This window comes from Pristiophorus japonicus, chromosome 8, assembly GCF_044704955.1.
Source record: "Pristiophorus japonicus isolate sPriJap1 chromosome 8, sPriJap1.hap1, whole genome shotgun sequence".
Taxonomy (NCBI): domain Eukaryota; kingdom Metazoa; phylum Chordata; class Chondrichthyes; family Pristiophoridae; genus Pristiophorus; species Pristiophorus japonicus.
Window position 1 is genome coordinate 159,632,108 of NC_091984.1, and position 24,289 is coordinate 159,656,396.

Here is a 24,289-nt window from a genome sequence, read left to right on the forward strand (position 1 = left end):
TTGAGCCACCTTCCCTTTTTTAGCTTTACGCCAGACAGGGATGTACAATTGTTGTAGTTCATCCATGCGGTCTCTAAATATCTGCCATTGTCCATCCACTGTCAACCCCTTAAGTATCATTCGCCAATCTATCCTAGCCAATTCACACCTCATACCTTCAAAGTTACCCTTCTTTAAGTTCTGGACCATGGTCTCTGAATTAACTGTTTCATTCTCCATCCTAATGTAGAATTCCACCATATTATGGTCACTCTTCCCCAAGGGGCCTCGCACAATGAGATTGCTAATTAATCCCCTCTCATTACACAACACCCAGTCTAAGATGGCCTCCCCCCTAGTTGGTTCCTCGACATATTGGTCTAGAAAACCATCCCTTATGCACTCCAGGAATTCTTCCTCCACCGTATTGTTTCCAGTTTGGTTAACCCTATCTATATGCATATTAAAGTCACCCATGATAACTGCTGCACCTTTATTTCATGCACCCCTAATTTTCTGTTTGATGTCCTCCCCAACAACACTACTACTGTTTGGAGGTCTGTACACAACTCCCACTAGCGCTTTCTGACCCTTGGTATTCCGTAGCTCCACCCATACCAATTCCACATCATCCAAGCTAATGTCTTTCCTTACAATTGCATTAATTTCCTCTTTAACCAGCAACGCCACCCCGTCTCCTTTTCCTTTCTGTCTATCCTTCCTAAATGTTGAATACCCTTGGATGTTGAGTTGCCAGCCTTGGTCACCCTGGAGCCATGTCTCCGTGATGCCAACCACATCGTATCCGTTAATTGCTATCTGCACAGTTAATTCGTCTACCTTATTCCGAATACTCCTCGCATTGAGCACAGAGCCTTCAGGCTTACCTTTTTAACGCACTTAGACCCTTTAGAATTGTGCTGCAAAGTGTCCCTTTTTGATTTTTGCCTTGGGTTTCTCTGCCCTCCACTTTTACTCATCTCCTTTCTGTATTTTGCTTCTGTCTCCATTTTGTTTCCCTCTGTCTCCCTGCATTGGTTCCCATTCCCCTGCCATATTCGTTTAACTCCTCCCCAACAGCACGAGCAAACACTCCTCCTAGGATGGAAGATGGGAGGCCAACCAGGAGAACATTGAAATAGTCAACTCTAGAGGTAACAAAAGCATTGATAAGTGTTTCAGTAGATGAGGCAGGGGCGGAGATGAGTGATGTTATGGAGGTGGAAGTAGGCAGTCTTCGTGATAGTGCGGATATATGGTCGGAAGCTCAGCTCAGGGTCAAATCGGATGCTAAGGTTGTGAATGGTCTGGTTCAACCGTAGAGAGTGACCAGAGAGAGGGATGGCATCGATGCTAGAAAATGGAGTTTGTGGCAAGGTCCGAACTCAATGGCTTTGGTCTTCCCAATATTTAACTGGAGGAAATTCTGCTCATCCAGTACTGGATGACAGACAAGCAGCATAAAAAATCAGAGGCAGTGGAGGGGTCGAGAGAGGTGGTGGTGAAATAGAGCTGGATATCGTCAGCGTACATCTGGAAAATGATGCTGTGATTTCAGATGATGACGCCAAAGGGCAACATGTAGATGGGAAATAGGAGGGGGCCAAGGATAGATGCTTGAGGACACCAGAGGTAACGGCATGGGAGTGGGAAGAGAAGCCATTGCAGGAGATTCTCTGGCTATGACTGGATAGGCAAGAACGGAACCAGGAGTGCACAGTTCCACCCAGCTAGACAACGGAGGAGAGGCGTTAGAGGATGCTGTGGTTAACTCTGTCAAAGATGCAGACAGGTCAAGTAGGAAAGATAGTTCACCATGGCCACTGTCACACAGAATGTCATTTGTGACTATGATTAAGAGCTTTTCGGTACTGTGGCAGGGGTGGAAACCTGATTCGAAGGCTTCAAACATGGAGTTGCGGGAAAGATAGGCACGGATTTTGGAGGTGACAACACGTTCAAGGACTTGAGGGAAAAGGGAGATTGCAGATAAGATGGTATTTTGCAAGGACAGAGGGGTCAAGGGTTGTTTTTTTTTTGAGGAGGGGGATGATAACAGCAGATTTGAAGGGAAGGGGGATGGTGCCTGAGGAGAGGGAACCATTAACTGCTAATATGGGGGATAGAAAAGGGTATGTGGGGATATCAGGGCTAGGCTGGCGGGGGACCTTAGAGGAAGTTTGACGTGAAGGGCTAGGGGAAGGGAGGGGAGCGGCAGAGGCTACTGAACCGATGGTCTCAATCTTATTAAAAAAAAAAATCCATGAGCTCCTCGCACTAGTTGTTGGAAGTGAGGGGAGAGGGGGAAGAGGGGTTTAAGGAGGCTTGTAGTGGAGAAGAGAAGCCGGGGGCTATCTAGTGAGCAGTTTTGGCAGATGAGAGCAGAACCCATTAATACTTTATATGGTCCAGCCAGATTTCGCGATGTATGGCTAAACCAGTTATCCGCCATAAAGGTTTAAGCTCACGTCGCTTGGACTAAAGGGAGCGGAGATGAAGGTTGTACTAGGGGAACAGCGAGAGCGAGAGGGAGAGAAAGAGAGAGAGCGAAAGAGGGGGCGGGGTTGAGAGAGAGAGAGAGAGAGGCGGGGGTGAGAGAGAGAGAGGCGGCGGGGGGGAGGAGAGAGAGGGGGAGGAGGAGAGAGAGAGAGAGAGAGAGAGAGAGAGAGAGAGAGAGAGAGAGAGAGAGAGAGAGAGAGAGAGAGAGAGAGAGAGAGAGAGAGAAGAGAGAGAGCGCGCCGGGGGGAGGGGGGAGGGGGGAGGAGGTCTGCCATTCTGAAAAGGACCCATTTATCCAGACACTCTGCTTCCTGTCTGCCAACCAGTTCTCTATCCACGTCAGTACATTACCCCCAAAACCATATGCTTTAATTCTGCACACCAATCTCTTATGTGGGACCTTGTCAAAAGCCTTTTGAAAGTCCAAATACATCACATCCACTGGTTCTCCCTTGTCCACTCTACTAGTTACATCCTCAAAAAATTCCAAAGATTTGCCAAGCATGATTTCCATTTCATAAATCCATGCTGACTTGGACCGATCCTGTCACTGCTTTCCAAATGCGCTGCTATTTCATCTTTAATAATTGATTCCAACATTTTCCCCACTACTGATGTCAGGCTAACCGATCTATAATTACGCATTTCGTCACTCCCTCCTTTTTAAGAAAGTGGTGTTACATTAGCTACCCTCCAGTCCATCGGAACTGATCCAGAGTTGATAGACTGTTGGAAAATGATCACCACTGCATCCACTATTTCTAGGGCCGCTTCCTTAAGCACTCTGGGATGCAGACCATCAGGCCCCGGGGATTTATCGGCCTTCAATCCCATCAATTTTCCTAACACAATTTCCCACCTAATAAGGATTTCCTGCAGTTTCTCCTTCTCACGAGATCCTCGGTCCCCTAGTATTTCTGGAAGGTTATTTGGTTCTGTTTTCACGAAGGAAGACACAAAGTATTTGTTCAACTGGTCTGCCATTTCTTTGTTCCCCATTATAAATTCACCTGATTCTGACTGCAAGGGACTTAAGTTTGTCTTCACTAATCTTTTTCTCTTCACATATCTATAGAAACTTTTGCAGTTAGTTTTTATGTTCGCAGCAAGCTTCCTCTCATACTCTGTTTTCCCCCTCCTAATTAAACACTTTGTCCTCCTCTGCTGGATTCTAAATTTCTCCCAGTCCTCAGGTTTGCTGCTTTTTCTGGCCAATTTATATGCCTCTTCCTTGGATTTAACGCACCTAACCTGTCCAAGTCACCCTGCAGCCTCTTAGCATCCTCCTCACAGCTCTCACTGCCACCCAGCTTAGTGTCATCTGCAAACTTGGAGATATTACATTCAATTCCTTCGCCTAAATTAATGTATATTGTAAATAGCTGGGGTCCTAGCACTGAACCTTGCGGTACCCCACTAGTCACTGCCTGCCATTCTGAAAAGGACCCGTTTATTCCTACTCTTTGCTTCCTGTCTGCCAACCAGTTCTCTATCCATGTCAATACTTTACACCCAATACCATGTGCTTTAATTTTGCACACTAATCTCTTGTGTGGGACCTTGTTGAAAGCCTTTTGAAAGTCTAAATACACCACATCCACTGGCTCCCCCTTGTCCACTCTACTCGTTACATCCTCAAAAAATTCTAGAACATTTGTCAAGCATGATTTCCCTTTCATAAATCCATACTGACTTGGACCGATCCTGTCACTGCTTTCCAAATGCGCTATTATATCTTTAATCATTGATTCCAACATTTTCCCCACCACCGATGTCAGGCTGACTGGTCTATAATTCCTGTTTTCTCTCTCCCTCCTTTTTTAAAAGGAAGAGGGGTTTGGAGGGGGAAGGGGGATGTGGGTGGAGAGCTATACAAGAACGTGATCAGAGATGGCTTTATCTGCGACTAACGAGATGGGAGCAGAGAGGACACAAGCAATGGCAAGGTCGAGGGGGTGACCGTGAATATGGGTGGGTGAGTTTATATGGAGGGTGAGATTAAGGGAGGATAAAAGGGCAGTGAACTCAGAAGTGGGAAGATATGAAGAGCCGAGGATGAGAAGTCACGGTGCGGATACTGAGGGAGGAAAGCAGTGAAGATATCACTTTCCTTAGGGTCATTTCTGTCCCAATGCAGCCCAATTTCAGAACTCTGAACTGAGAGCCAGCAGTGGGGCAAAGCCTTTATCTGGTTATCACATTGCTACATGTGGGACCTTGATGTGTACAAAATGGCTGTCACGGTTGCCTCCAAAACAATAAAACTTCAAAAATATTTAATTGGCTGTAAATTGCTTTGGGACACCCTGAAAGAACATAAGAAATAGGAGCAGGAGTCGGCCATTTGGCTCCTCGAGCCTGCTCCGTCATTCAATATCATGGCTGATCTGATCTTGGCCTCAGCTCCACTTTCCTGCCCGCACCCCATAACCCTTTACTCCCTTATCGCTCCAAAATCTGGCTATCTTCACCTTAAATATATTCAATGACCCAGCCTCCACAGCTCTCTGGGGCAGAAAATTCCAGAGATTTGCAACCTTCCTCCTTGTCTCAGTTCTAAATGGGCGATCCCTTATTCTGAAACTATGTCCCCGAGTTCTAGATTCCCCCACGAGTAGAAACATCCTCTCTGCATCTACCTTGTCAAGCCCCCTCATTATCTTATACTTTTCAATAAAATCACCTCTCATTCATCTAAACTCCAATGAGTATAGGCTCAACCTGCTCAACCTATCTTCATATGACAAGCCCCTCATTTCAGGAATCAACTTCGTGAACCTTCTCTGAACAGCCTCCAACGCAAGTATATCCTTCCTTAAATAAGGAGACCGAAGTGGATAACCTCACACTTGCCCACATTATAGTCCATCTGCCAAATTTTTGCCCATTCACTTAGCCTGTCTATATCTCTTTGCAGATTCTTTGTGTCCTCCTCACAATTTGCTTTCCCACCCATCTTTTTATCATCAGCAAACTTGGCTACATTGCACTCAGTCCCTTCATTTAAGTCATTAATATATATTGTAAATAGTTGAGGCCCCAGCACTGATCACTGTGGCACCCCACTAGTCACTGTTTACCAACTGGAAAATGACCCGTTTATCCCGACTCTCTGTTTTCTGGTTGTTAGCCAATCCTCTATCCATGCTAATATATTACTCCCAACCCCGTGAGCTCTTGTCTTGAGCAGTGGCACCTTATCGAATGCCTTCTGGAAATCCAAATACACCACATCCACTGGTTCTCCCTTTATCCACCCTGCTCGTTACATCCTCAAAGAACTCCAGCAAATCTGTCAAACATGATTTCCCTTTTCATAAAACCATGCTGGCTCTGCTTCTCTGCACAGTATAAATGTTATTCTTTCTCTTTAAACATCTTTCCTCTCAGAGGACTGAAGGGGAATATACAGCCTGTCACTCAGTGCCATTTGTCACTAAATCAATCACTAATGCCTTGCCTGATCTTATCGACTTGTGTCCGATAACCACTTTTCATCAAGCCGAAAGACACGAGCCTGGATGTAAAATACACAGTTGAAACCACAAAGTGCGACCTTACAATCACATCAACACCTGCACTCGCAATCTAATCCATCGGGATTTGAGGAATCAATTCATAGACATGAAACGCACTTTCCTTTGCGTTTGTAATAGTCTAACCCTCGGAATGGATCAGAATATTCTCTGTTTCCCACTGCCTGCTCTGAAATGGAGCTCTAATTCAGCAGATTCCAGAATCTGTTGACTGCAAATCAATTCACACGCTCGGGTGCCGAGTCAGAGAAACAGACTCGGAGACCATTCCCTACCACCGATTACAGACTCACCTACCAGCTGCCGTCTCAGCACCGAACTGTTCAGAGCTGAGACTGGGTGACTACATCGCAACAGTGCATTCACTCTGGACGCTGCGCTGGGCTTGGGATTTAAAGCATTGTGTAACTGGGTCACACAGACTCAAAGGTTCACTTCCAGGTTCAATCCCTGCATGGTGCTGAATGAGCTAATCTGAGCTGGGGCAGTGGCTGGGGAGGGATAAATCCACCAGGCTCCTGATCAGGACCTAGTCAGCCCTGATACAATGTGCCAGCCACAGCACTTCATGGAGGAAAGCAATGTACAGAGCTGTGATGCACCTCATGGTCAAATGGCCGGACCACGTTCTCCAGCTCGGCTCACACAATCACTTAGGTAGGATTCAACAACTTGCATTTCTATAGCGCCCTTAACGTAGTAAAACGTCCCAAAGCGCTTTGCAGGAATGTGGTCAGATATCATTTTGCCACATATTAGGACCAAAAGCTTGGACAAAAAGGTAGATTTCAAGGAGCTTCTTAGAGGAGATGGGGAGGGAGAAAGGTGGAGAGCTTTAGGAAGGGAATTCCAGAGCTTAGGGCCTAGTCAGCTGAAAGCACGGCCACCAAAAATGGAGGAGTGCAGATAGGTGCACTATCCCAATATCCCTTGATTTCCAAAAATCTAATATCTCTGTCCTGAATATACTCAAAGACTGAGCCTCCACAGCCCTCTGGGGTAGAGAATTCCAGAGATTCGCCACCCTCTGACTGAAGAAGTTTCTCCTCATCTCATTCCTAAATGGCCGACCCTTAGTCTGAGACTGTGACCCCTCGTTTTAGACTGCTCAGTCAGAGGAAACATCCTCCCTGCATCTACCCTGTCAAGCCCTGTAAGATCTCGGGAGGGTTGTGGGGCTGGAGGAGGTTACAGAGAGGGGGCGGGGGGGGGGGGGGATGGGGGGGGAGGTGGCAGGAGAGAGGCCAAGGAGGGATTTGAAAACTAGGATAAGAATTTTAAAATTGAGGAGTTGCTGGACTAGGAGCACAGGGGTGATGGGTGACTGTAACGTGTGCCCCTGTGGGTGTGCTCACAGGTTGGTGGAGCTGTTGAGCTGGGAGGGGATTAGCCAGTCATGTGATGTTCACAAGACTCAATAAAACCCCAGCCAGTTGGGCTCGGGGGATCCACGATGAGGCAGGTGGTTGTGAGCCTGGTGGATGTGAGCCTGGTGGATGAACTGATAATGTGTAGTGTGATTGGTTTATTAACAAAAGGTTTAACAATGAGTTCTTAATAGCAATGTGTTGCTATGAATTCTTAAGCAAAGAACCCACGAAGCAGATACATTACAGTGACGGTGCGATTTAGGACACGGGCAGCAGAGTTTTGGATGTGTGCACCTGATGTTTGCAGAGCTGTATCCCGGCACGCATCAATACATATCCAACTACTTCCATTTCGAGCAGTTGTACAAACATAGACTGGCCATTCAATTCAACTCTTTACAAAATGGGTGCCAGGCCAATCAATGTGATGGGTTGCCCAGGAGTCTCCAGGAATTGATAGCTAATCTCCAGGACGCTGCTGCAAGCAACTCAGGAGAAAAATCATAGGGGCATTGAACAAAAATGCATTTGTTCCATTTTCTCAACAACTCATTCATTAATTAGAAAAATATTGGATTATAGACATGGGGGTGGGGGGGGGGGTCTCATGATGAAACCTCCAGGAATACATCCAACCAGAGTTGGTAATTCTAGTGCACGTAGGCTGTTCAGAGTACAGCTCCGTGCTGGCAGCGTTTACCTCAGAACCTGTTTACCAAACTCAATCCACACGGTTATCAATCAATCTCAACACACAAGTATTGAAAGAATAAAAGACTTGGATTTATATAGCGCCTTTCATGTCGCAAAGCACTTTACAGCCAATGACGTACTTTTTGGAGTGTAGTCACTGTTGTAAAATGTAGGAAGCGCGGCAGCCAATTTGAGCACAGCAAGCTCCCACAAACAGCAATGTGATAATGACCAAATAGTCTGTTTTTTGTTATGCTGATTGAAGGATAAATATTGTCCAGAACAGTGGAAATAACTCCCCTTCTCTTCAAAATAGCGCCATGGGATCTTTTACATCCATCCGAGAGAGCAGACGGAGCCTCGGTTTAATGTCTCATCCGAAAGACAGCACCTCTGACAGTGCAGCGCTCCCTCAGCACTGCACTGGAGTGTCGGCCTAGGTTTTTGTGCTCAGGTTCCTGGAGTGGGACTTGAATCCACAACCTTCGGACTCAGAGGCGAGTGTGCTGCTCACTGAGCCACGGCTGACGAGCGGAGGGATGGAATGCTCCCTGGAGGCCTCGTAGAGCTGAGCCACAGCTGACAGGAGGTCACGACCTCTGAGCCGGCCTCAGTGGATGGAGCGTGGCGGTGATATAATCAGCCCTCAGGGGCCCTAGTCACAGGCAGTCGCAACTACACCATTGATCATCACCTCCCGTTCTCCATAATTTATCAAACTCATTGTTTTCTCTGAGATTTTAGCCATCGGTTTTCTCAGACTCTTTGGTAAATGTTTCCTGTAAATCCTGTTTTACAATATCGCTCATGTCAGCGCAACAGAGAAGGCCAAATAAACTTGTTGTGAGGACCTGCCGTCGGTAAACCTGGGCTGTCTAACCAGCTTTCTTTCCCTATTACGTTTTCTACATTACAGCAGTGACTACACTTCAAAAAAAGTATTTCATTGGTTGTAAAGCGCTTTGAGGCCATGAAAGGCAGAACACACATAGAAACATAGAAAATAGGAGCAGTAGGCCATTCGGCCCTTCGAGTCTGCACCACCATTCAGTATGATCATGGCTGATCCTCTATCTCAACACCAAATTCCCACTTTTTTCTCCATACCCCTTGATGCCTTTTGTTTCTAGAAATCTATCTATCTCCCTCTTAAATATATTCAGTGACTTGGCCTCCACAGCCTTCTGTGGTAGAGAATTCCACAGGTTCACCACCCTCTGAGTAAAAGAATTTCTCATCTCGGTCCTAAATTTCCTAGCCCGTATCCTGAGACTGTGACCCCGTGTTCTAGACTTCCCAGCCAGAGGAAACATCCTCCTCCCATCTCGTCGATCCAAGCCAGTCAGAATTTTATATGTTTCAATGAGATCCCCTCTCATTCTTCTGAACTCTAGTGAATACAGGCCTAGTCGACCCAATCTCTCCTCATACGACAGTCCTGCCATCCCAGGAATCAGTCTGGTGAACCTTCGCTGCACTCTCTATATGGCAAGTATATCCTTTCTTAGGTAAGGAGACCAAAACTGCACACAATACTCCAGGTGCAGTCTCACCAAGGCCCTGTAGTAAGACATCCTTGCTACTGTACTCAAATCCTCTTACAATGAAGGCCAACATACCATGTGCCTTCCTAACTGCTTGCTGCACCTGTATGTTTGCTTTCAATGACTGGTGTCAATGAAGGATACCCAGGTTTCTCTGTACATCAACACTTCCCAAGCCATCACCATTTAAATAATACTTTGTCCTTATGTTTTTCCTACCAAAGGTAACTTCACATTTATCCACGTTATACTGCATCTGCCATGTGTTTGCCCACTCACTCAACCTATCTAAATCGCCTTGCAATGTCTTTGCATCCTCCTCACAATCCCACCTAGTTTTGTGTCGTCAGCAAACTTGGAAATATGACATTTGGTTCCCTCATCCAAATCATTTATATATAGTGAACAGCTGGGGCCCAAGCACTGAGCCCTGTGGTACCCTACTAGTCACTGCCCGCCACCCCGAAAAAGATCCGTTTATTCCTACTCTCGGTTTCCTGTCAGTTAACCAATTTTCAATCCATGCCAATACATTACCCCCAATCCTGTGTGCTTTAATTTTGCACACTAACCTCATGTGGGATTTTATCAAAGGCCTTCTGAAAATCCAAATAAACTACATCCTCTGGTTCTCCCTTATCTATTTTATCAGTTACATCTTCAAAAAACTCCAGATTTGTCAAACATGATTTTCCTTTCATAAATCCATGTTGACGTTGTTTAATCCCGTTGATATTATCTCAGTGTGCCGTTATCACATCTTTTACAATAGACTCCAGCATTTTCTCTACTACAGATGTTAGGCTAACCAGTCTGTAGTTCCCCGTTTTTTCTCTCCCTCCTTTTTTAAATAGTGGGGTTAGATTTGCTACCCTCCAATCTGCAGGAACTGATCTATAATCTATAGAATTTTGGAAGATGACAACCAATCTACTATTTCCATGGCTACCTTTTTCAGTAATCTGGGATGCAGATCATCAGGCCCTGGGGATTTATCTGCCTTCAGTCCGATTAGTTTCTCCAGCACTATTTTCTTACTAATTATCATTTCCTTTCATTCCTGTTGCTCACTAGACCCTAGCATTTCTGGGACGTTATTTGTGTCCTCTTCCATGAAGACAGACCCGAAATATTTATTTAATTTCCTTGCCATTTCCTTGTTCCCCATTACAAATTCTCTTGTTTCTGTCTGTAAAGGACCTACATTTGTCTTCACTAATCTTTCTTTTAATGTACTTGTAGAAACTTTTGCCATCGGTTTTTATGTTCCTTGCAAGTTTACTCTCATACTCTATTTTTCCCCTCTTAATCAATTTCTTGGTCCTTTTTTGCTGAATTCTAAACTGCTCCCAATCCTCATGCTTACTACTTTTTCTGGCAATTTTGTACAATTCATCCTTGGATCTAATACTATCCTTAATTTCTTTTGTTAGCCATGGTTGGGCCACTTTTCCTTTTGTGTTTTTACACTTGAAAGGAATGTTTAACTGTTGCAATTCATGGATTCGTTCCTTAAATGTTAGCCATTGCCTATCCACCGTCATGCCTTTTAATGTATCTTCCCAATCTATCATAGCCAATTCATTCCTCATACCTTCGTAGTTTCCTTTGTTTAGATTTAGGACCCTAGTTTCGGATTGGACTACTTCACTTTCCATCTTAATAAGAAATTCAATCACGTTATGGTCACTCTTCCCAAAAGGACCCCGCACAACAAGACTCATTACACAATACCCAATCTAAGATAGCCGGTTTCCTAGTAGGCTCGTCAACATCTGGTCTAAAAAACCATCTCGAACATGCAGGTGTTTCATACAAACTTACAGCACAGGCGGCCATTTAACCCATCATGTCCGTTCCGGCCAACAGAGAGCTATCCAGCCTCTTTCCCCTATTGAAGGCAATGAATCATGCTGGGATACAAGACCCTCCACTATCTCTCCCCAGTGACCATTCTTCATATGAGGGCTTGGTCAGTGAGCAGTGGTCAGATTATACAAGGGCAAGGGGATATCACGGACACGCAATGTCAACAGGAGTCAGCTACATTGGCCTCCTCCAGCCTCCCTTCCCCTGATCCCCAGCCCATCATACGAACAATGACAGTCAGGTAAAGAACCTCTGATCCATCGAGCCTGTCCCACACAATTGCCATACCTTGTGTATCACAACATATACACTCCACCCCACCCCATGTGGTCTCCTCGGAGAGGCAAAAAAAAGAGATAAAAAACCCAGGCCAATTTGGGAAAAAAAATCTGAAATTCCTCTCCGACCCATCTAGGCAATCAAAACTAGCCTAGGAGATCACACTGGCCTTGAATTCCCTGCAGTACTTACCTTCTGCAAGAGGTGATCTCCGCCGCAGCCAGAAACAAATCCAGCTTTCGCTTGAAGGAATTCAGCGAATCTGCATCCGCCACGTGAAACAGCAGCTTGTTCCAGAGGTCTACTATTGTCTGGGAAAAGAACCACCTCCTGACGTCTAACCTAGATCTAGCCCTATACAACTTAAATGTGTGTCCGCTGGTCCTGCCCAACCTATTTAATTGAAATAAACTGTCAGCAGAAAATGTCTTCACCCAGAGGGTGGTGGGGGTCTGGAACTCACGGCCTGAAAGAGGCAGAAGCCCTCACCACATTTAAAAAGTACTTGGATGTGCACTTGAAGTACAGGTAACCTACAGGGGTATGGACCTAGAGCTGGAAAGTGGGATTAGGCTGTGTAGCTCTTTGTCGGCCGGGGCGGACACGATGGGCCGAAATGGCCTCCTTCTGTGCTGTAAATTTCTGTGATTCTATCCAATCAACAACTTGCATTTATATAGCCCCTTAAATGTAATAAAACGTCCACCTTTGCAAAGACTGGAGAAGGGCATTAGTGAATGACACAATATTCAATTTGGATCACAAGGGGACACGATTGGTACACCCTCAGGATACGCTATTGTATGATTAGACATTGCGAAGTTCGAGCAGCACTCCTTAAGGTAAGATCTTGGACCTCTACTGGAAGCGAGCAGCACACTATACCCACGAGATCTAAGGCACACCCAAACTTGTAACAGCGCTATCAACTGCAGACCTGTATGCTGACGAGACCTAGCTCCACCTCTCCCAACCACCTCTCTCAACTTGACGTCATCAAGATCCAGGTCGGTAATTGGAGTGTGGGCAGACTCATCAGAAGCGGCAAGGTCAGGACGTAGGAGTGGCAAGAAAATGTAGAGGAACGTGATCGGGACCCAGGAGAGGCGTGAGTTCGGGGCCAGGGGCAGCACAGGCCAGCCTACACTGCGATATGTGAGAGCACTAGGTCCGTGCAGCAGAGCTGGTTTCCAGTCATCTTGGTTAACCCTTGCCACTGGACCAAGACCTAGCTCTGTCAAGCCCGTGTGGTGGCTGGTGTGCAACGGTCATCACACATTAAAAAAATCCACGCACAGGCATCTTCCACCCTTCAGGATGTAGTTTGGGACCTGGAATATTAAGTCCTTCATTGAAACACCTGTGAACTCATCCCTTTTTGGCGTGGAAGAAGTCATCCTCGTTTCGAGGGACCACCTATGATGATGACCACCTCTCCACACCCTCCACTGCCTCTGTGCCATCAGACTGCTTGACCGACATCTATTGTTAGAGGAGCCCATCTAAACATTGGGAAACAAATGTTGTACCCTCACCGCTGATTCCATCCCCCTCCTCGGCCACTGTTGAACCAGACTGTTCACCACCTCAGGTTAATATTTGATCCCGAGTTTCTGCTCCCATATTACTCTGCCTCTCCAGGCTACTTCCATCACAGTAATATCACGCGCAACCCCCCTCCATTTCTGTGGCTGAAACCCTCATCCACGCCTTTGTCACCTCTAGACTCATACTCCAATAGTCCCCGGGCCATCTTCCACTCTCCGCACACTGCAGCTCATCCAAAACTCTGCTGCTTGTATCTTAAGCCCGCGCCTGCTCCGACTCAACAACAACTTGTATTTATATAGCGCCTTTAACCTAGTAAAACATCCCAAGGCGTTTCACAGCAGCGTTATGAGACAAAACAAATAAATTTGACACCGAGCCACGTAAGAAGAAATTAGGGCAGATGACCAAAAGCTTAGACAAAGAGGTAGGCTTTAAGGAGCTTCTTAAAGGAGGAGAGAGGGGTTTAGGCAGGAAGTTCCAGAGCTTGGGGTCTAGGCAACAGAGGGCACGTCCACCAATGGTTGAGCGATTATAATCAGGGATGTGAGAGAGAGAGAGAGAGAGAGAGAGAGAGAGAGAGAGAGAGAGAGAGAGAGAGAGAGAGAGAGAGAGAGAGAGGAATCAGAGGAGCACAGACATCTCGGGGGGCTGTGGGGCTGGAGATTACAGAGATAGGGAGGGGCGAGGGCAATGGATGGATTTGTAAACAAGGATGAGAATTTTGAAATCGAGGGATTGCTTAACCGGGAGCCAATGTAGGTCAGCGAGCACAGGGGGTGATGGGTGAGCAGGACTTGGTGCGAGTTAGGACATGGGCAGCCGAGTTTTGGATCACCTCGAGTTTACGTAGGGTAGAATGTGGGAGGCCAGCCAGGAGTGCGTTGGAATAGTCAAGTCTAGAGGTAACAAAGGCACGGATGAGGGTTTCAGCAGCAGATGAGCTGAGGCAGGGTCTGGTTCAGCCTCAGACAGATGCTAGGGAGAGGGATGCAATCGGTGACTCGGGAACGCAGTTTGTGGCGGGGATGCAAGACAATAGCTTCAGCCATTACCACGGTCTACATTTGCCCCCGGTTCCCCAAAGCCTCCAATTTAAAATTCTTACCCTTGTGTTTGAATCCATGACCTCAACAATTGTATGTCTGCAATCTCCTCCTATTGTACAACCTCCCCCTGACCTCTCCATTCCTCCGGCTCCAGCCACTTGTGCATCCCTTACTGCAGCCCACCATTGGATCTGTGCCTTTAGCCGCTTAGACCCTGGGCTCTTGAATTCCCTCCCTAAGCCCTCTACCTCCCTCTCCACCTCCTTAAAACCCAGCTCTTTGACCAAGGGTTTTGGTCACCTTTCCTAATACCTTATAGCTTGGTTTCCATTTCAACTAATCTGTGAAGCGTCTGGAGACGTTGCCCTAAATTAATTGCAGCACACCCAAATTATGCTAATGAGGTCTCAAGCGCAAAAAGGTTGTGTTCCTACACGGTCTTTGAAACATAGAAATTAGGTGCAGGAGCAGGCCATTTGGCCCTTCGAGCCTGCACCGCCATTCATAGAAACATAGAAAATAGGTGCAGGAGTAGGCCATTCGGCCCTTCTAGCCTGCACCGCCATTCAATGAGTTCATGGCTGAACATTCAACTTCAGTACCCCATTCCTGCTTTCTCGCCATACCCCTTGATCCCCCTAGTAGTAAGGACCTCATCTAACTCCTTTTTGAATATATTTAGTGAATTGGCCTCAACAACTTTCTGTGGTAGAGAATTCCACAGGTTCACCACTCTCTGGGTGAAGAAGTTCCTCCGCATCTCGGTCCTAAATGGCTTACCCCTTATCCTTAGACTGTGACCTCTGGTTCTGGACTTCCCCAACATTGGGAACATTCTTCCTGCATCTAACCTGTCTAACCCCGTCAGAATTTTAAATGTTTCTATGAGGTCCCCTCTCATTCTTCTGAACTCCAGTGAATACAAGCCCAGTTGATCCAGTCTTTCTTGATAGGTCAGTCCCGCCATCCCGGGAATCAGTCTGGTGAACCTTCGCTGCACTCCCTCAATAGCAAGAATGTCCTTCCTCAGGTTAGGAGACCAAAACTGTACACAATACTCCAGGTGTGGCCTCACCAAGGCCCTGTACAACTGTAGCAACACCTCCCTGCCCCTGTACTCAAATCCCCTCGCTATGAAGGCCAACGTGCCATTTGCTTTCTTAACCGCCTGCTGTACCTGCATGCCAACCTTCAATGACTGATGTACCATGACACCCAGGTCTCTTTGCACCTCCCCTTTTCCTTATCTGTCACCATTCAGATCTGTCTCTCTGTTTTTACCACCAAAGTGGATAACCTCACATTTATCCACATTATACTTCATCTGCCATGCATTTGCCCACTCACCTAACCTATCCAAGTCGCTCTGCAGCCTCACAGCATCCTCCTCGCAGATCACACTGCCACCCAACTTAGTGTCATCCGCAAATTTGGAGATACTACATTTAATCCCCTCATCTAAATCATTAATGTACAGTGTAAACAGCTGGGGCCCCAGCACAGAACCTTGCGGTACCCCACTAGTCACTGCCTGCCATTCTGAAAAGTACCCATTTACTCCTACTCTTTGCTTCCTGTCTGACAACCAGTTCTCAATCCATGTCAGTACACTACCCCCAATCCCATGTGCTCTAACTTTGCACATCAATCTCTTGTGTGGGACCTTGTCGAACGCCTTCTGAAAGTCCAAATATACCACATCAACTGGTTCTCCCTTATCCACTCTACTGGAAACATCCTCAAAAAATTCCAGAAGATTTGTCAAGCATGATTTCCCTTTCACAAATCCATGCTGACTTGGACCTATCATGTCACCTCTTTCCAAATGCACTGCTATGACATCCTTAATAATTGATTCCATCATTTTACCCACTACCGATGTCAGGCTGACCGGTCTATAATTCCCTGTTTTCTCTCTCCCTCCTTTTTTAAAAAGTGGGGTTACATTGGCTACCCTCCACTCCATAGGAACTGATCCAGAGTCAATGGAATGTTGGAAAATGACTGTCAACGCATCCACTATTTCCAAGGCCACCTCCTTAAGTACTCTGGGATGCAGTCCATCAGGCCCTGGGGATTTATCGGCCTTCAATCCCATCAATTTCCCGGCTAATAAGGATTTCCCTCAGTTCCTCCTCCTTACTAGACCCCCCGACCCCTTTTATAACCGGAAGGTTGTTTGTGTCCTCCTTCGTGAATACCGAACCAAAGTACTTGTTCAATTGGTCCGCCATTTCTTTGTTCCCCGTTATGACTTCCCCTGATTCTGACTGCAGGGGACCTACGTTTGTCTTTACTAACCTTTTTCTCTTTACATATCTATAGAAACTTTTGCAATCTGTCTTAATGTTCCCTGCAAGCTTCTTCTCATACTCCATTTTCCCTGCCCTAATCAAACCCTTTGTCCTCCTCTGCTGAGTTCTAAATTTCTCCCAGTCCCCAGGTTCGCTGCTATTTCTGGCCAATTTGTATGCCACTTCCTTGGCTTTAATACTATCCCTGATTTCCCTTGATAGCCACGGTTGAGCCACCTTCCCTTTTTTATTTCTATGCCAGACAGGAATGTACAATTGTTGTAGTTCATCCATGCGGTCTCTAAATGTCTGCCATTGCCCATCCACAGTCAACCCCTTAAGTATCATTCGCCAATCCATCCCAGCCAATTCACGCCTGATACCTTCAAAGTTAGCCTTCTTTAAGTTCTGGACCATGGTCTCTGAATTAACTGTTTCATTCTCCATCCCAATGCAGAATTCCACCATATTATGGTCACTCTTCCCCAAGTCAATAAATCATGGCTGATCATTCAACCTCAGTACCCCTTTCCTGTTTTCTCTCCATACCCCTTGATCCCTTTGGCCATAAGAGCAAAGGGACACGATCGTCCACTGATTTCACACCAGTGTTGGGAAGTATGAAAACTCCACCCCACAGCAAATTGAGAAACACAAGGTTACTGATGTCACCTGAAGCGTCTACCAACTACGCAATGACTTGATAAACAAATGCATTATATACTGTTGTACCTAGTCTTGAAGACCAAAACTCCTGGATTCAATGTGGGGTGGTCACTTGACCTAGTTACCGGAAGACAGCCAGTTCCCCTGGAGTCAGGACAACAACTTGCATTTATATAGCGCCTTTAACATAGTAAAATGTCTTAAAGCGTTTCACAGGAGCGTTAACAAAATTTGACCCCGAGTCACATAAGGAGATATTAGGAAAGGTGACCAAAAGCTTGGTCAAAGAGGAGAGGAGTGTGGCCCAGGGAACTGTACTCTAGTGAGAGTCAGCACCTTCAGGAGAGGAGGGGGAGTGAGGTCCATGGGACTGTGCCCCAGTGAGAGTCAGCACCTTCAGGAGAGGAGGGGAGTGGGGTCCATGGGACTGTGCCCCAGTGAGAGTCAGCACCTTCAGGGGAGGAGGGGAGTGGGGTCCATGGATTGTGGCCCAGTGAGAGTCAGCACTTTCAGGAGAGGAGGGGAGTGGGGTCCATGGAATATACCCCAGTGAGAGTCAGCACCTTCAGGAGAGGAGGGGAGTGGGGCCCATGGAATATACCCCAGTGAGAGTCAGCACCTTCAGGAGAGGAGGGGAGTGGGGTCCATGGATTGTGCCCCAGTGAGAATCAGCACCTTCAGGAGAGGAGGGGAGTGGGGTCCATGGATTGTGCCCCAGTGAGAGTCAGCACCTTCAGGAGAGGAGGGGAGTGGGGCCCATGGATTGTGCCCCAGTGAGAGTCAGCACCTTCAGGAGAGGAGGGGAGTGGGGCCCATGGAATATACCCCAGTGAGAGTCAGCACCTTCAGGAGAAGAGGGGAGTGGGGTCCATGGATTGTGCTCCAGTGAGAGTCAGCACCTTCAGGAGAGGAGGGGAGTGGGGCCCATGGATTGTGCCCCAGTGAGAGTCAGCACCTTCAGGAGAAGAGGGGAGTGGGGTCCATGGATTGTGCTCCAGTGAGAGTCAGCACCTTCAGGAGAGGAGGGGAGTGGGGCCCATGGATTGTGCCCCAGTGAGAGTCAGCACCTTCAGGAGAGGAGGGGAGTGGGGCCCATGGAATATACCCCAGTGAGAGTCAGCACCTTCAGGAGAAGAGGGGAGTGGGGCCCATGGATTGTGCCCCAGTGAGAGTCAGCACCTTCAGGAGAGGAGGGGAGTGGGGAAGATTGATAAAAAATATCCTACATGTATTTAGTGTTATTCTTTGCAACATATAATCAGAGTGGCAGGTGCGGCTGTTGGGAGTGTGGGTTGGAGTGTGGAAGAGAAATTAAGTCACCTGTTTACAAGCCGACTAATGCATTTGACAGACAGTTACACCGTTATAATTAGACACTGTACTATTGTATGGGAGGAAATAAACTCCAGCTCTTTCACAACGACTTACTGGTAACCTCGGAAACCTCAGGAGTTCACGCAGTTAAAGGGGAACTTTATGATACTCTAGGGAGCTCGCATGTGGATCTGTGATACCAACACAATACAAGAGTTTTTAAAAAATTCTTCGGATTGTGGGTGCCGCTGGCAAGGCCGGCATTCGTTGCCCATGTCTTGTTGGATTGACTTGATAAGCTTACTGGGCCACTTCAGAGGGCAATAAGAATCAACCGCATTGGTGTGGGGCAACAACAATTTGTATTATATAGCACCGCTAACATAGTAAATCGACCCAAGGTGCTTCACAGTAGTGTTAGAAGACAAAACAAATAGATTTGACACTGAACCACACAAGGAGAAATTAGCACAGGCGAAAGAGGGAGGTTTTAAGGAGCGTCTTAAAGGAGGAAAGAGAGGTAGAGAGGTTTAGGGAGGGAGTTCCAGAGCTTTGGGCCCAGGCAACAGAAGGCACGGCCACCGATGGCTGAGCGATTATAATCGGGGATGCTCAGGTGGGCAGAATTTGAGGAGCTGACATCTCGGCGGGGGGGGCGGTTTGTGAGGCTGAAGATTAGAGATAGGGAGGGGCAAGGCCCTGGAGGGATTTGTAAACAAGGATGAGAATTTTGAAATCGAGATGTTGCTTAACCAGGAGCCAATGTAGGTCAGTGAGCACACGGGTGAGGAGTGAGCGGGACTTGATGCGAGTTAGGACATGGCAGCCGAGTTTTGGATGACCTCACGTTTATGTAGGATAGAACGTGGGAGGCCAGCCAGCCAGACATGAGTTGGAGTAGTCAAGTCTAGAGGTAACAAAGGCAAGGAGGGTTTCAGCAGCGGATGAGCGGAGGCAGGGTCAGAGACAGCGACGTTACGGAGGTGGAAATAGGCGGTCTTAGTGATGCAGCAGTCACAGATAGGCCCAGACCGGGTAAGGGCGGCAAGTTCCCTTCCCTAAAGCACATCAATGAACCAGTTGGCCTCATCCAACAATCCGACAGCTTTACAGTCATCGTCACGGACACCAGCTTTTTATTTCTAAATTCATTTTTCAAACTGTTAGTGGGATTTCAACTCTCATTCTCTGGATTATTTGTCCAGTAACATAACCACTACACTATTGAAGAGAAGAAATTGGAGAGGTAGGTGGGGAGCAAACAGGGTTAGGGAGGGAATTCAGGATGTCCTAAAGCACTTTACAGCCAATGAAGTACTTTTGGACTCTAGTCACTGTTGTAATGTGGGAAACACGGCAGCCATTTTGTGCACAGCAAGCGCCCACAAACAGCAATGCGATAAATACCCGATAATCTATTTTTAGTGACGTTGGTTGGGGGATAAATATTGTCCAGTACACCGGGGGAGAACTCCCTGCTCCTCTTCAAAATAGTGCCATGGGATCTTTTACGTCCACCCGAGGGAACAGACGGGGCCTCGGGTTTACGTCTCATTTGAAAGATTGGACTGGTAACCCCTGGTGTGGCCTGGATCCCACCCTGCATCACTAACAAGCTGCGTCTGTGATGACCTACCATTGACTTGGGTTTCGTGGTCGCGACCATACTGGCCAAAGTGTCCTCCTCATCCATTTGACTGAAGACGTGGGCGTCGTAGGCTACTGTTATCGAAACTTCTTCCATCATTTTGGCAGGAAAACATTAAATAAATATAAAATTAAATAAATAAGAAAAACCTTCCTAAACGAAGGGGAAAGTAAGAGACTGAAGCGTCTGCAATGCATCCACTCTGGGCACTGAAACTAGTTGTGGTTTTCGAGCTGATTAAGATCTGTCCTCCTTGAAACGTGGGTTACGCACCAGAGCTCCCATCACCAGTTGAGTGCACAGCCTCTCCCACTGACAGAAATGGAGACTGTTGAAGAATCGGAGCTTTATTTGACTATCTGCTCGCTCTCTCCGCATTCGTGCTGGATCCCGATTCTCCAGTTGCTTGGTCAGAATCAAAAGGCGAAGGGGTTGCGAGACCAGGAGCAGAAGCTGATGAAACACCACTTCATCTCTAGAGCAGAGCACGCCCGCCGACAGGGAGATCCTCAACTTCAGCCTGCTGACCACTTCCTGCCGGAATTCAAAGCGGGGATGGGGGCGATCGTTAGCACTGCCTGTTTGGCTGCTCTAAGCCCATGATTCCTCTTGGTGCACCTTTCCTGGAAGAGCAAGGCTGGCGGAGCAGTTAGACGGTCGAAAGCGACATCCTGTACATTTGTATTTGAATAGGTTTCTGTGGCAGCAGCTGTGGAGGCTGAGGCTTCAGTGAGCACGCGCTCAGACTCACTCTCACTCGCAAACACTCCGTGCACGGCCCTTCACATACAATGCTTACTTCAGAGAAAACAAAACACGGCAGTGCAACCAATTCACCCAGGGGCCACCTCGAGACCGCCTCAACTATTTCCTGCTTCAGATCTCGGCACTCACAGGTGTTGTTACAGATTTCCAGTCGAATCCACCTGGCTGGTTCTTGCAATCTCCCTCGAGTCCCCCCCACCCCCAGCAAGAGAGGAGCAACAGGTTCTTCAGGAAGTTGTGGAACATTCCCTCACCGTTTTCCGTGGTGTGAGGCACCTGCTGCACAAGGAGCCCGTGTCTCTCTGAGCTGGCTGCTGCTTTTACAACCGACCAGGAAGCAGCAGCGAAAGAAAGCCAAACTCTAGATGCTCCGCATTCCTCTCCAATTCACGCACTCTCTTTTCAAGGAGCGGCTCCTCGTTGTCCGTCAGTTCCCGAGGGCAGGTTAATGAGCAGCGGCAGTTGGAGAGGAGTGGCCCTCCATGGCTCGTTGCCACAACATCCACAGTCAGACAGATACTGTTCCTCAAAGTAACACAGTTAAAGGGACTGAAACTCGGTGGGAAATGCAAATGTTGTTAATTAGGCAACACTCTTTATTATTGCATTTGGATTAGTCCACTTTACAGATTGTGTGGAGGGGGAGGGACAGAAATATTTTGTTTAACACAGACACAGTTATATTGAGGATCTGCAGTTCTTGAACAGTTCAACACTTCTCTAAGGACGGAAAAAAAGGACTTGCATTTACTTAGAGCCTTGCATGACCTCAGGATATCCCAGTGAAGAACTTTTGAAGTGGAGTTGTAAGGAACGCGGCAAATAATTTACGTACAGCAAGATCCCACAAGCCGCAATGTGATAATGATCGGATAATCTGTTTCAGTGATGTTGATTGAGGGATAAATATTGGCCCGGACACCGGGGAGAACTCCCCTGCTCTTCTTCAAATAGTGGCCATGGGATCTTTTACGCCACGTGAGAGGGCAAACGGGGCCTTGGTTTAACGTCTCATCCAAAAGACGGCACCTCCGATACGACAGTGCAGCACTCCCTCAGCACTGCACTGAAGTGTGGGTCTGGATTATGTGCTGAGGTCCCGTAGTGGGATTTGAACGCATGACCATGCGACTCAGGAGGTGATAATACTACGCACTGAGCAAAGGCCAAGAATGAGAGGCGGGTACGGCAGCCCCTTCCACAGCAGATATTCCAGGCAGCTGATCTTTCTGCGTTTGCCAGAGGCCCTGGTTAGATATTTCTACGCGATGCTCAACCCAACAGCTGGGTTCAGATAGCACAGAGAGGAATTCGGTATGAGTGTGTTAGGTGTCCGTATGAGAACAGGCAGAGGGGAAAATCTCGCTCTCTGCCACGCCCCCACATATCCGTGTACGGAAGTCCACGTGGAAGGAACCAAGAAGAGGAGACAGTGTCTCCAGGACACGACTCGTGACGGACAACCTTTCACAGCATCTCCACCTCAGCACATTTTCTGATTCAGAAATCAACATTAACAAAAACAGGTCACATTGCTGTTTGTGGGAGCTTGCTGCACATAATTTGGCTGCCGCGTTTCCCACATTACAACAGTGACTATGCTCCAAAAGTACTGCATTAACTGTAAAGTACTTTGAGATGTCCGATGGTCGTGAAAGGCGCTATATAAATGCGAGTCTTTCTTTCTTTCCATGGTGGCCATGACCTCCAGTGCAAGGGCACACTGTTGCATACAATGGGTCGAAAGGCCTCCTTCTGAGCTGTAAGATTCTATTTATCACTTCCTATTCTGGGTCAGACTTTCAGATAAAATATATATTTTTTTAAAAAGCCCAACCTACCTTGTGACTCTGCATTATAAACCCAGAGGGCATTGAAAGCTGCACTGTTTGTAATGCAGAATGTACGGAACTGTGGGGCATTATATCACGTGACTCAGAAGGCCAAGTATCATTTCACATACAGATCGGTGAGCAGATTTCTGTGCTCACCAGGGTCAGGGTTATTAGAGACGTTTGAAGCCAGTCAATATTTAGCAACCCCAAGTCACATATAGCCCAGGTTAGACGCAGAGTAAAGCTCACTCGGCACTGTCCCAGTAAACACTCCCAGGGCAGGTACAGCACAGGTTAAATACAGGAGTAAAGCTCCCTCTACACTGTCCCATTAAACACTCCCAGGGCAGGTACAGCATGGGTTAGATACAGAGTAAAGCTCACTCTACACTGTCCCATTAAACACTCCCAGGGCAGGTACAGCACAGGTTAGATACAGAGTAAAGCTCACTCTACACTGTCCCATTAAACACTCCCAGGGCAGGTACAGCACAGGTTAGATACAGAGTAAAGCTCACTCTACACTGTCCCATTAAACACTCCCAGGGCACGTACAGCACAGGTTGAAAATAGGGTCAGAAGCAGATGAAGAAATTTGTATTTACACACCTCTCGTCCTCAGAATGCCCTGAAGTGCTTCAAGCCAATCAGTTATTTTTGAAGTCTAGTCACTATTTTTGTTGGTAAATGTGGCAGCCAATTTGCGCAGAGCAAGCTCCCACAAACAGCAATGAGATAAATGAACAGATTAACCTTTTTTTTGTGATGTTGGTTGAGGGATAAATACTAGCCAGGACACCAGGGTGAATTCTCCTGCTCTTCTTCACATATCGCTTAGATCTTAACATCTCACGGAAAGACAGCATCTCCGACAGTGCAGCATCCCTTAGTACTGCACTGGGAGAGTCAGCCTAGATTTCTGTGCTCAAGTCTCTGAACCCACAACCTCCTGACTCAGAGGAGAGAGTGCTACCACTGAGCCACGGCTGACATTAAGCATATAGGATATGTTTAGATGCAGATTGATGCTCCCTTGATATTATCTCCAGTACTCCCAGGCCTGGTACAGCACAGGTTAAATCCAGAGCAAAGCAACAAATGGTGAAAAGTCGTCTTAAGTACTGATTGATGAACAGACTTGGAATATTGGCTCATAATCCCTGAAGGAAGTCTGACCCGTACATGTTGAGCCAGTCTGAAATAGATCTGGAATACCATCCGGCGTGATGAGAGTAAAGAAAAAAAAAAGGTACATCAAGATTGAACTAATAATGACCTGTGTTGACCACACTGACCACATCCGAGATGGAAAGTTACAGGATGCAGGTTTGGTGGGCAGAGCATTAAGGGCGAGCACTAAGATGTGTTGGGAGATTAACTCACCCCCGACATTCCACACAC

The 24,289-nt window shown here is 47.1% G+C and overlaps 1 protein-coding gene across 7 annotated transcripts in view; it reads right to left on the reverse strand.

The window, feature by feature from the left end:
• The window catches only part of rabgap1l (RAB GTPase activating protein 1-like), a 626,729-nt gene that overhangs the window by 61,582 nt on the left and 540,858 nt on the right, over positions 1-24,289 (reverse strand). The window contains exon 1 of one of the 7 annotated variants that reach the window (XM_070887468.1): positions 20,277-21,021. The exons of the other annotated variants lie outside the window; for them this stretch is intronic. Within the exon in view, the coding sequence (XP_070743569.1) occupies positions 20,277-20,387 (111 nt within the window). The 5' untranslated portion in view covers positions 20,388-21,021. Of the gene's footprint in view, positions 1-20,276; positions 21,022-24,289 lie in introns of those variants that run through there. 7 annotated transcript variants of the gene reach the window in all.